General features: G+C 44.9%; 1 protein-coding gene across 2 annotated transcripts in view; it reads right to left on the bottom strand.

Annotated features, from left to right (window-relative positions):
- The window catches only part of LOC139749506 (centrosomal protein of 104 kDa), a 467,215-nt gene that overhangs the window by 213,223 nt on the left and 235,991 nt on the right, over positions 1–18,001 (bottom strand). For both annotated transcript variants that reach the window (XM_071663445.1, XM_071663446.1), the window contains one exon: positions 9,305–9,366. In XM_071663445.1, coding sequence (XP_071519546.1) covers positions 9,305–9,344 — 40 coding nt within the window. In that variant the 5' untranslated portion in view covers positions 9,345–9,366. The remainder of the gene's footprint in view (positions 1–9,304; positions 9,367–18,001) is intronic.

Consider the following 18,001-nt stretch of genomic DNA (forward strand, 5'->3'; position numbering starts at 1 on the left):
CCTGCACAGTATGGCCAGTGTGGCAGCTCATCTCCATGTAGCATAAACTGCCTCCCGAGAACACAGTCTGTTTACTGGCGGTCTTGGTGGGAGAGTAACATTATGGGTGGGAGAGTAGCATTATGTGCGAGTAACATTATGGGTGGGTGGGACAGTAACAATATGGGTGGAAGAGTAGCATTATGGGTGGGTGGGACAGTAACTATGGATGGAACAGTAACATTATGGGCGAGTAACATTATGGGTGGGAGAGTAACATTATGGATGGAACAGTAACAATATGGGCGAGTAACATTATGGGTGGGACAGTAACATTATGAGTGGGACAGTAACATTATGGGTGGGACAGTAACATTATGAGTAGGACAGTAACATTATGGGTGGGACAGTAACATTATGGGTGGGACAGTAACATTATGGGTGGGACAGTAACATTATGAGTAGGACAGTAACATTATGAGTAAGACAGTAACATTATGGGTGGGACAGTAACATTATGGGTGGGACAGTAACATTATGGGTGGGACAGTAACATTATGAGTGGGACAGTAACATTATGAGTAGGACAGTAACATTATGGGTGGGACAGTAACATTATGGGTGGGACAGTAACATTATGGGTGGGACAGTAACATTATGAGTAGGACAGTAACATTATGAGTAAGACAGTAACATTATGGGTGGGACAGTAACATTATGGGTGGGACAGTAACATTATGGGTGGGACAGTAACATTATGAGTGGGACAGTAACATTATGAATGGGACAGTAACATTATGGGTGGGACAGTAACATTATAAGCGGGACAGTAACATTATGGGTGGGACAGTAACATTATGAATGGGACAGTAACATTATAAGCGGGACAGTAACATTATGAGTGGGACAGTAACATTATGAATGGGACAGTAACATTATAAGCGGGACAGTAACATTATGGGTGGGACAGTAACATTATGGGTGGGACAGTAACATTATGAGTGGGACAGTAACATTATGGGTGGGACAGTAACATTATGAGTGGGACAGTAACATTATGAGTGGGACAGTAACATTATGGGTGGGACAGTAACATTATGGGTGGGACAGTAACATTATGGGTGGGACAGTAACATTATGGGTGGGACAGTAACATTATAAGCGGGACAGTAACATTATGGGTGGGACAGTAACATTATGGGTGGGACAGTAACATTATGGGTGGGGCAGTAACATTATGGGTGGGACAGTAACATTATGGGTGGGACAGTAACATTATAGGTGGGACAGTAACATTATGGGTGGGACAGTAACATTATGGGTGGACAGTAACATTATGGGTGGGACAGTAACATTATGAGTGGGACAGTAACATTATGAGTGGGACAGTAACATTATGAGTGGGACAGTAACATTATAAGCGGGACAGTAACAATCTGGGTAAGACAGTAACATTATAAGTGGGACAGTAACAATACATCTCCATGTATCAATTTTCAAGACTGTTCAGGTCACAATAATGGACGAACACATCGCTGTATGTAAGCCCTCAGGCCATTGTTTTAAACAACAAAAAAAATTCTCATATTTTAAATTCGTTTAATGAGCACCAAAAATATACACTTTGCATTATACATTTCCACAGCTCGTATATTGTTGTTTACAAAAAACCCAACACAGCAGGAATGTTCCAAATAAGAAGAAAACAAAATGCATATTGATTTCTCCAGCTAATTACGAGCGTTAAAGCGAACCAACCAATCAGAGGGAGGATAAAAGTGGCCGGCCACACACAACAGCCGCCACCAGTAAACAATGGCGTCACCCGGGGCCTCCCGCCCACCACACTTGCCTTCACAACTTTTTGCGGAGAATTTTTAAGTTTACCGATGCTGCTCTTACCACCAGTGCCTGCCACACTTATATCTATATAACTATTTTATTATATATATATATATATATATATATATATATATATATATATATATATATATATATATATATATATATATATATATATATATATATATTGTATTGTTGACTGGTTGGTAAGGTTATTTAATGTATGTATGACTCATGGTGAGGTGCCTGAGGATTGGCGGAATGCGTGCATAGTGCCATTGTACAAAGGCAAAGGGGATAAGAGTGAGTGCTCAAATTACAGAGGTATAAGTTTGTTGAGTATTCCTGGTAAATTATATGGGAGGGTATTGATTGAGAGGGTGAAGGCATGTACAGAGCATCAGATTGGGGAAGAGCAGTGTGGTTTCAGAAGTGGTAGAGGATGTGTGGATCAGGTGTTTGCTTTGAAGAATGTATGTGAGAAATACTTAAGAGAAGCAAATGGATTTGTATGTAGCATTTATGGATCTGGAGAAGGCATATGATAGAGTTGATAGAGATGCTCTGTGGAAGGTATTAAGAATATATGGTGTGGGAGGCAAGTTGTTAGAAGCAGTGAAAAGTTTTTATCGAGGATGTAAGGCATGTGTACGTGTAGGAAGAGAGGAAAGTGATTGGTTCTCAGTGAATGTAGGTTTGCGGCAGGGGTGTGTGATGTCTCCATGGTTGTTTAATTTGTTTATGGATGGGGTTGTTAGGGAGGTGAATACAAGAGTTTTGGAAAGAGGGGCAAGTATGAAGTCTGTTGGGGATGAGAGAGCTTGGGAAGTGAGTCAGTTGTTGTTCGCTGATGATACAGCGCTGGTGGCTGATTCATGTGAGAAACTGCAGAAGCTGGTGACTGAGTTTGGTAAAGTGTGTGGAAGAAGAAAGTTGAGAGTAAATGTGAATAAGAGCAAGGTTATTAGGTACAGTAGGGTTGAGGGTCAAGTCAATTGGGAGGTGAGTTTGAATGGAGAAAAACTGGAGGAAGTGAAGTGTTTTAGATATCTGGGAGTGGATCTGGCAGCGGAAGTGGATCATAGGGTGGGGGAGGGGGCGAAAATTCTGGGGGCCTTGAAGAATGTGTGGAAGTCGAGAACATTATCTCGGAAAGCAAAAATGGGTATGTTTGAAGGAATAGTGGTTCCAACAATGTTGTATGGTTGCGAGGCGTGGACTATGGATAGAGTTGTGCGCAGGAGGATGGATGTGCTGGAAATGAGATGTTTGAGGACAATGTGTGGTGTGAGGTGGTTTGATCGAGTAAGTAACGTAAGGGTAAGAGAGATGTGTGGAAGTAAAAAGAGCGTGGTTGAGAGAGCAGAAGAGGGTGTTTTGAAATGGTTTGGGCACATGGAGAGAATGAGTGAGGAAAGATTGACCAAGAGGATATATGTGTCGGAGGTGGAGGGAACGAGGAGAAGAGGGAGACCAAATTGGAGGTGGAAAGATGGAGTGAAAAAGATTTTGTGTGATCGGGGCCTGAACATGCAGGAGGGTGAAAGGAGGGCAAGGAATAGAGTGAATTGGAGCGATGTGGTATACCGGGGTTGACGTGCTGTCAGTGGATTGAATCAAGGCATGTGAAGCGTCTGGGGTAAACCATGGAAAGCTGTGTAGGTATGTATATTTGCGTGTGTGGACGTATGTATATACATGTGTATGCGGGTGGGTTGGGCCATTTCTTTCGTCTGTTTCCTTGCGCTACCTCGCAAACGCGGGAGACAGCGACAAAGCAAAAAAAAAAAAAAAAAAAAAAAATATATATATATATTTTCCCTGGGGATAGGGGAGAAAGAATACTTCCCATGTATTCCCTGCGTGTCGTAGAAGGCGACTAAAAGGGAAGGGAGCGGGGGGGCTGGAAATCCTCCCCTCTCTTTTTTCTTTTTTTTTTATTTTCCAAAGGAAGGAACAGAGAAGGGGGCTGGATGAGGATGTTTCCTCAGAGGCCCAGTCCTCTGTTCTTAACGCTACATCGCTGACGCGGGAAATGGCGAATAGTATGAAAGGAAAAAGATATATATATATATATATATATATATATATATATATATATATATATATATATATATACATATATATATATATATATATATATATACACACACACACACACACACACACACCGGGGTCGACGTGCTGTCAATGGATTGAACCAGGGCATGTGAAGCGTCTGGGGTAAACCATGGAAAGTTGTGTGGGGCCTGGATGTGGAAAGGGAGCTGTGGTTTCGGTGCATTATACATGACAGATATAGACTGAGGGTGAACGAATGTGGCCTTTGTTGTCTTTTCCTAGCGCTACCTCGCGCGCATGCTGGAGGAGGGGGTTGTCTTTTCATGTGTAGCGGGGTGGCGACGGGAATGAATAAAGGCAGCAAGCATGAGCTATGTACATGAGTATATACGTATATGTCAGTGTATGTATATATATGTATACGTTGAAATGTATAGGTATGTATATGTGCGTGTGTGGACGTGTATGTATATACATGTGTATGTAGGTGGGTTGGGCCATTCTTTCGTATGTTTCCTTGCGCTAACCCGCTAACGCGGGAGACACGATAAAGTATTATAATAATAATAATAATAATAATAATAATAATAATAATAATAATAAGAAATAATATATATATATATATATATATATATATATATATATATATATATATATATATATATATATATATCCTGATTAATGGGGGGGGGGAGTTCACATGTTGGGGGTCGACCTGGGTAACATGGTGTGTCTCGAACAACTTTTTCTTTATGCTTTAGTGTTTTGTCAATTCTCTCATTACGATTTGAATAATACTAGGATGGGCTTTAAAGTTGCCTGGGGTCAAATTAAAGTTCTTATTCCTAGCAATTAAGACAGATTCAATAACGTTGCGTGCGTCATAATCAGCACAAGGATATAGAATAACGGGATTTTCAAGGTCTACTGGCACGTCGTCCCCTGTATAACGCACCGAACCTATTCGTCTATCCTATGCACGCCTCTCAGCCTCTTCAGTATTCAAGACCCGATTCTCCAAACACTTCCTTCATTCTATCCTTCCATAAATGTCAAGAATATGAATTTGATGCTTACCAACCATACTGACATTTCAGTAAAGTTGCTGTGGCTGAAGTGATTCTTCATATCTGTTGGCAGAGCGACGTGAGCGCTCCAACCCTTACGAAGCGTACACATGAATAAAGAAATACACATTATACAGCCCGCGTGTAGGTACGTTCATGTATATCATTTGTGTGCTAATTAATGGCTCTACCATGATAACACTCCAGGTGCCGGCCATATTTACTGGGCAATTAGGTACAAAGACTCCTATTAAGGTGGTAGTAAATTTCCGATCTTGACAAGGGGGGTAAATGTGGCGGGCTGGGCCACCTGGTGTCGGGCCGGGACACTACCCACGACTCCCACAATGCAACACCACAGATCTGGCTTCTCAAAAAAAGTTATGACATTACAGACTGGCATGCAAGGAACAACCGGTCATTAGGGCTTTTACATGACCGTAATGGGTCATGAGGATTAAGGTGGTAGAATGACTGCCTTCTCAACGTACATAACTGGTAACAAATGATAACAGTTATGATAAGTGTAGTAACGTACTGGTCAAATTAAGAGCGGGCATATAATGTGTTTATGTCTTAAGTTACTGGACTGGGAAGAATATTCACATTCAAAGTATCACAATTTCTGTGCGAGTTCACAGATTGCCGTCAAGATCTCATAAGATCTTTATCATGTATGTGATGAATCGAACACATTTCAAATCAATTCACAGCCAACTTTGAGAGATGATGATTACGCAAAACATGGCGTACTACCTCGTCATACTGTGATTTCTTTGTAGAAATAATTAGACTACGTTTATCATTCGGGTTGTTGAAGTGTATACTGGTCTTAACAATGCCTTGCATCAAACGTTCATCAACTTTATACAGCTTGTGACATTACAGTAAAGTGGTTGTGGAGTGTAGATTATAGAAATGAGAAAACTTATCGGTCAAAATCTCTGTCTGAGTATCCAGTGTTTATCAGCAGTTGTTCACTCCTTGATATTTCAGAGTTAAAGTGTCCATGACCAACTATTCTTGTATGCATGGCTTACATAAGATTCGATTACACTCACTCTGTATCGCTGAGGTCACTCACTAACTGCATTCGTGTACTTGCCTAAGTATATTTTTTTTTTTTGTAGACATCGATGGTGTATTGCCCATTTTCTAATTCCACTAATACGTCGAGAAAGGGAATTTTTTTTTCTCTTTCACACCGAGTTCATAAATGAACTTTATCAGTGAACGCTCTTCCAAGGCTTGATGCAGACGCTACAGATGTTCTTCATGACGTACAACATCACGTCGTCCACACACCAATAGGATGTGGAGGGCCAATAATCTTCATCTTGGACGACAGGACTTTCCACATGACACATGTAACATGACCTGTATGTTGGTCTAACATAGCTAGTACTTCAATTTGGCGGCAACACTTACCCTCTAAGCTTCTGAACAAAGCCTTCACGTTCAGATTTTTCTATACGTCTCAGATATCTCTATCTATATCTATAGTTTCAGGGACATTAATATTAGTGAATCTATGTTCCACATCTATAGACGATAGCAGTCCTTCAGGCTGTGTGTATGTGTACTGCGGAGTATTTCTATAGATACTTCACTAGATCTTAGTGCACGTTAAGCAGGGATATACAGTGTTATCACATCACTCACCTGCCTCCCTATGTTGTACGTAGATGTTATTTGGGAAGTAGTGGGATATGAGAGGTGATTGCTGGCAACACTACAATAATTGTATCACTTGCTGTAAATATGACAGCAGCACTAGCTGTGCTGTCCATAATACAAACACAGTAACTGTATTACATGTTGTCATTATCATACAGTTACCGTATCATCTGTTGTCGATACAAGTTACGATAAATGTATCACTTGCTGTCGACACTACAGTTACAGCAACTGTATGACTTGCTGTCGATACTACAGTTACAGTAACTGTATGACTTGCTGTCGATACTACAGTTACAGTAACTGTATGACTTGCTGTCGATACTACAGTTACAGTAACTGTATCACTTGCTGTCGATACTACAGTTACAGTAACTGTATCACTTGCTGTCGATACTACAGTTACAGTAACTATCACTTGCTGTCAATACTACAGTTACAGTAACTGTATCACTTGCTGTCAATACCATATTTACAGCAACTGTATCACTTGCTGTTGATACAACAGATACAGGCACTGTATCAATGACTGTATCAACGTCTCATAAATACGTAGAGTCATGCACTTCCCCACACGACAAACTATATATTTCATTTTTCCTTCTCGTTTTTCTTTTCGTTCTCATCTTTGTGAAATACTGTCATCCCCGATTTACTATCCTCCATATTTGCTAGGGAGGTAAAGCCCCAGGACTGAGTGTATCCCAATAAGTGTCCCAGGTAAAGTGTCCCAACACACTCCGGGCCAGCATTTCTAAGATGTCTGGCCTGAGCCTGGCTGTCTGAGGCGATGATGAGACAGAATCCTGCAACACTCGACGTAGCATCATCCAGCACTGGCTTCATGTTATCATCACACACACACATACACACACACACACACACACACACACACACACACACACACACAAAACACACACTCACTACATAAACATGAAGTAAAATCTCTACTCTATACTATCCTTTCACTTTACAAGTAATTCATTCATCAATGTCTGTGTTTTAAGTACGTCAAGAAAAATATATTAGACGTTTTTTATTCCCAGTAGTTTTTAATGGTTTATTAAACTTTGATAATTCCATCAGACAGTAATAAGCGAGGTTGGCTACACTGGCGATGGTGAGGGAAGAAGAGTTCATTATCTTGGCTACAAGGACCAGGTGACGTCGAACCTGTGGTGGGGAGACGGGTGGCTGCACGTGTGGTGGGGAGGGACGGGGGGCTGCACGTGTGGTGGGGAGAGACGGGGGTTGCACGTGTGGTGGGGAGAGACGGTTGGCTACACGTGTGGTGGGGAGGGACGGGTGGCTGCAAGTGATTGTAAACGTCGCCTCCTACGGGTGGGTAAAGCGTCCATTTCCTCCAAAAAATATATTTTTTTTTTCCCAAAAGAAGGAACAGAGAATTGGGCCAGGTGAGGGTATTCCCTCAAAGGCCCAGTCCTCTGTTCTTAACGCTACCTCGCTAATGCGGGAAATGGCGAATAGTTTGAAAGAAAAAGAATATATATATATATATATATATATATATATATATATATATATATATATATATATATACCAACCCATGCTATATATCTCATCCTCCCATGTTATATATCTCACCCTCCCATGTTATATATCTCATCCTCCCATGTTATATATCTCATCCTCCCATGTTATATATCTCATCCTCCCATGTTATATAGTTCACCCTCCCATGTTATATATCTCATCCTCCCATGTTATATATCTCATCCTCCCATGTTATATATCTCACCCTCCCATGTTATATATCTCACCCTCCCATGTTAGATTCCATTTCATGGCAAATGTTTGTTCAGACACAATAATTGTTCATCGCGTCAAAAGTCATTCATTGCTGATACGTCTGTTCTCCTGTCAGAGATAGGGACGCTCTCACTCAACAGGCCACAAAACACCACAGTCGATGCCTCCAGTCAACAAATGGCAACACCACAGCAAAGTGATGCCTCCAGTCAACAGATGGCAGCACCACAGCAAAGTGATGCCTCCAGTCAACAGATGGCAGCACTACAGCAAAGTGATACCTCCAGTCAACAGATGGCAGCACCACAGCAAAGTGATGCCTCCAGTCAACAGATGGCAGCACCACAGCAAAGTGATACCTCCAGTCAACAAATGGCAACACCACAGCAAAGTGATGCCTCCAGTCAACAGATGGCAGCACCACAGCAAAGTGATACCTCCAGTCAACAGATGGCAGCACTACAGCAAAGTGATGCCTCCAGTCAACAGATGGCAGCACCACAGCAAAGTGATGCCTCCAGTCAACAGATGGCAGCACGACAGTAAAGTGATGCCTCCAGTCAACAGATGGCAGCACTACAGCAAAGTGATGCCTCCAGTCAACAGAAGGCAGTAGGTACAACATACACGGTACAACATACAAGAGGTATACTCAGTGGAAACCCAGGCAAGGTACAACATACAAGAGGTATACTCAGTGGAAACCCAGGCAAGGTACAACATACAAGAGGTATACTCAATGGAAACCCAGGCAAGGTACAACATACAAGAGGTATACTCAATGGAAACCCAGGCAAGGTACAACATACAAGAGGTATACTCAATGGAAACCCAGGCAAGGTACAACATACAAGAGGTATACTCAATGGAAACCCAGGCAAGGTACAACATACAAGAGGTATACTCACTGGAAGCCTGGGCAATGTGGAACCCAAGCTTGTGTGGCATGGTAGTCTACACCATCACCGGTCTGCGGGAGACAAAAGAGGTCATTAAGTAGTCTGCTCGTTAATCATCATTGTTTACCTTATATCTCCTACATACAGGCCAGTAACGAGTAATTAAGCGCGTATAACGAGCACTAACATTCGACCCTCAGGTATGATAGCATGACCTCTGACCTAAATTTCAAGGTCAAGCCAAAGACTCAAGGGGTTAAGGCAATTGGTAGCATTCAATCAATGAATCATTCGCTCGTCAGCGTCACTTGGGTAACTGGCTACAATCACAGGGTTATTCACTGAATAAATACTTACTAGCAATACAGTCATTAACCAATCAAACTGTTACCTGGGAAATTTAGTCGTAACTGAATGACATGGGCCAGCTGTTAATGACATGGACTTATTGATGATGACGGACCAGCTGGTAATGACATGGATCATTTGATGGTAACATATCCCAGCTGGTAACGTCATGGACGAGCTGATAATCTGATTTACAACAATTATTGCCTATGTGAATATATATATATATATATATATGTCATTCATTAACATTACGAACATAGCAACAAAAAAAAACAACTAAACACTCATATATATTCTAATGCAATTTCTACATAACTTTTCTCAAGTTAACTTATGCCATATATATATATATATATATATATATATATATATATATATATATATATATATATATATATATATATATATATGTATAATCTTACAATTCCTTTTATGTGGCTACTGTTGGTCCGTTACTGTGCCACGATCGGTGGTAGGGAGCGATATATTCGAATGGCGATGATAACACCATATTGCGGCGGAGCCACACGCAGGAGGAGTCCGGTAACTCTCTCTCTCTCTCTCTCGATCTATCTATCTATCTATCTATCTATCTATATCTATCTATCTATCCCCAAACTGACTCAATGTGCTTGGAACACTCACACGGCACCAGTTTGGGAAGAAAGCCCGGTATTTCCCACAAACAATATAACTACTCCACTCACAAGTACGCCTCCCCAGCCTGGTCACTCAATCTTATCAGAAACAAAATATAACAGAACTACAAGACCCACCACATCAGAGCAAGGAAAACATTTCCCGGCTGCTTGGCAACAACCACCAAACATTCAACATCGACACAACAAGACAAATGTACTTACAATACAAGTCAACATGCTTGACATCCAGTTCTACCTACGCCATCTTATAATCATCCAACAGCCTTCCAGCAGATATAAAATGCTCATCCCAGCCTTAACGCTGAATTCAGCCACCTGTACTCAGACATCCCCTACACCCAGGGAACTCCACAATGACGCGAGACATTCATACCAGAATGATGCGACATAAAATGACCAACACCCAAAATCCAATCTTGAAACTGCACTCTCCAGACAAACACGAGTCACACTTCCGTTGTCTGAACACCGTCACTCTCTCACCATCACAACCATCACCACAATGCTGAAGACACCAAATTTATCTTGAGGCTCAGCAATTGCTCTGCACTTAATAACTCTCACTAGCCAAGCATACAACATCAACATATGTACTCTGTGAGTTATGGTCTTCAATATGATGGACGTGTCTCACCACTGAGGACTGACCTGGCCAGAGGTCACCAGGGGTCACGTGATGTAACCTCTCCCCCCCCCTCCATCCAAGGTTCTGAGGTGAGCAAGGTGACCCCAGGATCATCGGAGGAGCCAACACGTCACGTCGCAAGGTTAACACAGCTGATAACCACACCAGCGACGAAAGCCTCTACTGTATATGTAACAAGTAACATTACAACAACAACAACAACAACTCGTCTAACATCACTACATTCAGTCATCCTCCTCCACTCAGCCACGGGTCAATATGTAACCATTCCAGGAATCCCCATCCTGGAATAATTCACAATGTGCCTTATTCTCAAATATGCCATAATAAATTCATGATACTTGGGGTGTATAGTTTCCAGACACTGCCAACTGAACCACTTGAGCGTGAGTCACCACGGGGTCGGGCCAGCATGGGTTTGAATCTGGGCGCGGCAGGCGGGCCACATCCAACCTAGGTGTTCTCCCCTCACCTCGGGGCTGGTTGGTAAGTGGCCACCTGGCTTAGGCTGTGGTTGCGTATGTGTGCATAGATACACAGTAGCAGAGACATGGGATATATAAACAAGGTTAAGAGACGAGGTAACACGGGTGTAAACTCTCTCCCCGTACACCATAAACAGTAATCTCTCACACACACACACACACACACACACACACCGTGCGTAAAAGTTCTAGCAAATATGGTCTCTACAATACAAGCACATAAGCTGGTCTTCAACCTTCACACTCTCATGTCATCGATCATAAAAAAAATGATAAAGCTTTCACTTGTAATTCACAATACTCACATCTAAAATACTTTTTACTAACATTGCTTTTATCTACTTCTGTGTCCATTAGGCTGGGGAAGTATATCTACTTCTTACAATACCTCAAGAGTACATCAAGGGTTCAGTCTTAATAGTTTTTGTTCTGTGTGTGTGTGTGTGTGTGTGTGTGTGTGTGTGTGTGTGTGTGTGTGTGACGGACGGGACTTGCTCACACGTCATCGTCTTGACAATCTACCCGTGCTCTTTACCTGTACCTAGCCTACCTCTACTACTCTACCCATCCATATACTGACCCACTACCAACCTCAGTCCATCTCATCTACCCCCTCCAAGTAACCGAGATGAAGGGCGGGGTGTGTGTGTGTGTGTGTGTGTGTGTATATGTGTGTGTGTGTAGATGACCACGAATGGGGTTGTGGTGGGGGGATGGGGAGGGTGGTAGGTTACCTTTACTAATCCCAGGGTAGACAACGTGTAAACTGCTCTCCCTCACACCTCCACTCTACAACCAGAGTTTACACGTGCGTCAGGGAGAGGAAGAGGTGGGAGATAGATAGATAGATGGATAGACAGATATATATATATATTTATATATATATATATATATATATATATATATATATATATATATATATATATATATATATAGAGAGAGAGAGAGAGAGAGAGAGAGAGAGAGAGAGAGAGAGAGGATGAAAATAAGAGAAAGAAAAAAGAATGAAAATAGCAAATACAGACCGGGTTGTGTAGCGGCTGACGTGAGATGTGAGGAGTAAGAGGCTTACGGTGGTGAGAACGAGGGGTAAACACTCGATATGTGGCGCATAGTGTGGTGGTCATGTGCCACACAACATAGTGTGGTAGTCATATGCCACACAATATTGTGTGGTGGTCATGTGCCACACAACACAGTGTGGTGCTCATGTGCCACACAACGTAGTTTGGTGGTCATGTGCCACACAACATAGTGTGGTGGTCATGTGCCACACAACACAGTGTGGTGCTCATGTGCCACACAACGTAGTTTGGTGGTCATGTGCCACACAACATAGTGTGGTGGTCATGTGCCACACAACACAGTGTGGTGCTCATGTGCCACACAACGTAGTTTGGTGGTCATGTGCCACACAACATAGTGTGGTGCTCATGTGCCACACAACATAGTGTGGTGCTCACGTGCCACACAACATAGTGTGGTGGTAGGGGAGATAACATATATTCAGGTCGACTTCAGAATAACCCACCGTGTACATGGAGTGTTAGATGTTTACGGTGATATACACGGGACCAATTCAGTCTAAGCTGGAATGAAACGCAACAGCTTGGTCTCCTTACATAGGGAGCAACACAGACCAGAGGAATGGAACATGCGTGGTGCAAGATTAGGCATGAGAACTGTACGGAGGAACGTGAGGAAGTGTACGTAGGAACGTGAGAAAGTGCACGGACGAAGGTGAAGAAGTGAACGGATGAACGTGAGGAACCAAATCACAGGAAAGAGAGTCTAGACTCGTGGAACAGGCTAACCCAGAACATGTCAATGCACATACCTTTGCACAACTGAAAAGAAAACTGTCAACATACGGAGCAGCATCACTGCACACCTCCCTCCCTCCCTGCCAGTACCTTCCAACAGACAACAAGAATCACTACACCAGAGCCAGGCAGGCAGGCGACACACTCACCACACTCTGCATTAAGGAACCTTAGACGTGAGCGTAACGAGTACCTGATACTTTGATGTGTTTATCAGATACTGCTGGTTACCAACACATGTGCGACCTCACCTTGGGTGTACGACCCACCAACACAGACACACACAGTATATATATATATATATATATATATATATACATATATATATATATATATATATATATATATATATACACGAATAAAGTGCATAGGAACGCGCACCTTCAAAGAACATACAAACCTCCAACAGCCAGGATCGAACCCAGGACCCCTGCGCAAGAGGCGGGAATGCTAACCGCTAGATCCTCAATCACTTGAACTATATTCACGACGAGATTTGGTCACCCGGCAAGATCAACGCGTAGTGCTCACCACAGGAAAATGTTCCGTTTCAAACACCAGGTCATACGAACCATGTGTCGTTTGGCGTTATGTGAGAGAAGGGGAGAATATGTGTACGTGTGCTGAACCCAGCAACCCCACGTGTGGGTGAGGGAAAATGAGAGTAATTTGGGCCATGGAGGGGAACTTGATAGCCACTGTAGTGCTGCTTTACTAGGCTGATACTCAGGTGGGAGGTACCTGCCTCCCACCACAGCTCTATTCCCTATCTCTCGAGGACCTGTTTACTGTCCACCTCAACAAACTGTTTAAAAACCTTACACGATTCTCTCTTCCAAGGTGTGTGTGTGTGTGTGTGTGTGTGTGTGTGTGTGTGTGTGTGTGTGTGTATGTGTGCGTGAATTTAAACAAGTCTACCGGTCATAGAGATTCATTTTACCATCAAAGTAAAATGATCAATGTTATTCACTTGTGTAAACATATATGGCTACAGCGTCCCCCAACCCTTCCTTCTCTCTCTCTCTCTCTCTCTCTCTCTCTCTCTCTCTCTCTCTCTCTCTCTCTCTCTCTCTCTCTCTCTCTGCGTTAAGTGGACCTAGCCAGTACCTACCAACGGCTTCCAGTCCATCGTCTCCAACTCTAATGATGACACCAGACGACACACACACACACACACACACACACACATCCAGGTCAACTCGTCCCATCAGACCCCTTACCAGGCCACATCAGGCCCTAGACCAGGCCCCATCAGACCCCAGACCAGGCCCCATCAGACCCCAGACCAGGCCACATCAGGCCCCAGACCAGGCCACATCAGAGCCCAGACCAGGCCACATCAGAGCCTCTTTCCATAGCTTGCTACAGCAAAGTTGATCCATATGTTAACTATTCAACGACCGTCCTCCACAAACAGGCCAGTGAGCGCCACATACAGCTGCTGTATCCACTCCACACCTGGAGGACTGCACCACACTACCCGCAGCTGGAGGGCTGCACCACACTGCCCACACCTGGAGGACTGCACCACACTGCCCATACCTGGAGGACTGCACCACACTGCCCACACCTGGAGGACTGCACCACACTGCCCACACCTGGAGGACTGCACCACACTACCCACACCTGGAGGACTGCACCATACTACCCACACCTGGAGGACTGCACCACACTGCCCATACCTGGAGGACTGCACCACACTGCCCACACCTGGAGGACTGCACCACACTGCCCACACCTGGAGGACTGCACCACACTGCCCACACCTGGAGGACTGCACCACACTGCCCACACCTGGAGGACTGCACCACACTGCCCATACCTGGAGGACTGCACCACACTGCCCACACCTGGAGGACTGCACCACACTGCCCACACCTGGAGGACTGCACCACACTGCCCACACCTGGAGGACTGCACCACACTGCCCATACCTGGAGGACTGCACCACACTGCCCACACCTGGAGGACTGCACCACACTGCCCACACCTGGAGGACTGCACCACACTGCCCACACCTGGAGGACTGCACCACACTGCCCACACCTGGAGGACTGCACCACACTGCCCACACCTGGAGGACTGCACCATACTACCCACACCTGGAGGACTGCACCACACTACCCACACCTGGAGGACTGCACCACACTGCCCACACCTGGAGGACTACACCATACTACCCATACCTGGAGGACTGCACCACACTGCCCACACCTGGAGGACTGCACCACACTACCCACACCTGGAGGACTGCACCACACTGCCCACACCTGGAGGACTGCACCATACTACCCATACCTGGAGGACTGCACCATACTACCCACACCTGGAGGACTGCACCACACTACCCACACCTGGAGGACTGCACCACACTGCCCACACCTGGAGGACTACACCACACTGCCCACACCTGGAGGACTGCACCACACTGCCCACACCTGGAGGACTGCACCACACTGCCCACACCTGGAGGACTACACCACACTGCCCACACCTGGAGGACTGCACCACACTACCCATACCTGGAGGATGTTACCTCGAGAGACCACAGGGTCACAGGAAAGACTTGAAACATTTTCGAGAACTATGCCGGAAACTAAACACATAAATACTCCCACTAAACCCATCTACAATCCAACACGCGAGGCTTTGGAAACGTTTGAAACTGAAGTTCAAACAGATCAAAGCCTCTGAGAGAGAGAGAGAGAGAGAGAGAGAGAGAGAGAGAGAGAGAGAGAGAGAGAGAGAGAGAGAATATTCGGATGTATTTCAAGGCAATTAGGGGAGGAAATGCATGTTTTAACATATTCCCAGAGTGCTCTGACCCGAACGCATGCAGTCATGCACAGATGATGCACCAGGCACGGATGAATATCAAATGAGTATATATAAACAGTTATCAAAGCCTGTATGTGTACCAGTATAGACCAACTTCTATCTATATGTCTATCCAGCCATCTAAATCTATGTACCTTTCCGACATTAGACTCCTTCACACGAACCTTTGTTTCTAAATATTTGTCACCACAACACATGTTTGTTTCCCATGTATGTCTACATCATTGTGTAAATCAACACGCGTGGCTCTGTAACGTGTCATTACACCGTGTGCGTACGTGGCTTTACTGCTGCTGTTCAGCTAAGGAGTAACACTATTACAAGTCGGAGTTCATCAAATTGATTAATAAAGGAGTAAAATTCAAGATCAGTGCATGACCTTACAATATCATGGCGACACAGTGACGCCCTGCGGTCAGGGAGACAGCCAGCCTCACCTCAACCTCATGACGTACCACCTGGTCTGAAGCAGGACGTACCACCTGGTCTGACGCATGACGTACCACTTGGTCTGAAGCATGACGTACCACCTGGTCTGACGCATGACGTACCACCTGGTCTGACGCGTGACGTACCACCTGGTCTGAAGCATGACGTACCACCTGGTCTGACGCATGACGTACCACCTGGTCTGACGCATGACGTACCACTTGGTCTGAAGCATGACGTACCACCTGGTCTGAAGCAGGACGTACCACCTGGTCTGACGCATGACGTACCACTTGGTCTGAAGCATGACGTACCACCTGGTCTGACGCATGACGTACCACCTGGTCTGAAGCATGACGTACCACCTGGTCTGACGTATGACGTACCACCTGGTCTGACGTATGACTTACCACCTGGTCTGACGCATGACGTACCACCTGGTATGACGCATGACGTACCACCTGGTCTGACGCACGACATACTCCCTGGTCTGACATCGAGTGATGGGTAGGAGGCTTGGCCACTGGAGCAGCTCAAATATCTCTTGTGATCCACTATTCACCGTCCACATCCCTGATGTTAGTGGCCTCTGCATGGCCACACGGTGCTACACACACACACACACATACACACTTCCCATGGTTACAGTGCCAACAGTCCCGCATCTCCCATGGTTACGGTGCCACCAAACACACCTCACATGGATGCAGTGCCACCAAACACACCTCACATGGATACAGTGCCATATCAACGTTAACAAGAACCATTTCCAGTGAGGAGAAATGACGCCTACGGACGAGACATGAGACAGGCCGAGGGATCCCTTGTGTATCACACCACCTGTCACAGTCACACACCTCTGCCTCACGCTCCCTCACTCTCCTCACCTTTCAACCTGGCCAAAGTTGTCGGTATGCTGTGTGTGTGTGTGTATGAGAGAGAGAGAGAGAGAGAGAGAGAGAGAGAGAGAGAGAGAGAGAGAGAGCACTGCTTTGATGTGGGGGTCACTTGCCCAGGTTATGGTCGTCAGAGCACACTAAGCCCACATACCTCCTCTCGTCAACGCTCAGCACGAGACCATTCCCGTGGAAGGTGTTGCCTGTGTGGCGGTGCAGTACTTGCCGAGGCAGGGTTGCGGCTCGCCTTAACGAGTTGCCCCTCTCCAGACCCCAGGACCCTGAGGCACCCTCGGCTGCTTTTAAGGGCTTCCTGCCTGGAGGTGTTCTCCAATTAGACGGGGACCGTAGTAATAGGAAACACTTTAGAATAATGAAGGGATGTCCTTTAGAAACCACCTCTCTGTGTATACTACCCGAAGGAGATCGTATCCTCGAGGCTCTCACGCTGGGGATTCCTCGAATGACAGTTTGGAGTCCTCGTGGTGTTGGGGTGTCGTGGCCTCACAGTAGCACCCATCAGTCTGTCTGTGATCAATACTGACGAACTCAGGACTGGTGTGAAGCCTGTGGTTG

The sequence above is a fragment of the Panulirus ornatus genome, chromosome 7 (genome assembly GCF_036320965.1).
Source record: "Panulirus ornatus isolate Po-2019 chromosome 7, ASM3632096v1, whole genome shotgun sequence".
In the NCBI taxonomy this organism is placed as follows: domain Eukaryota; kingdom Metazoa; phylum Arthropoda; class Malacostraca; order Decapoda; family Palinuridae; genus Panulirus; species Panulirus ornatus.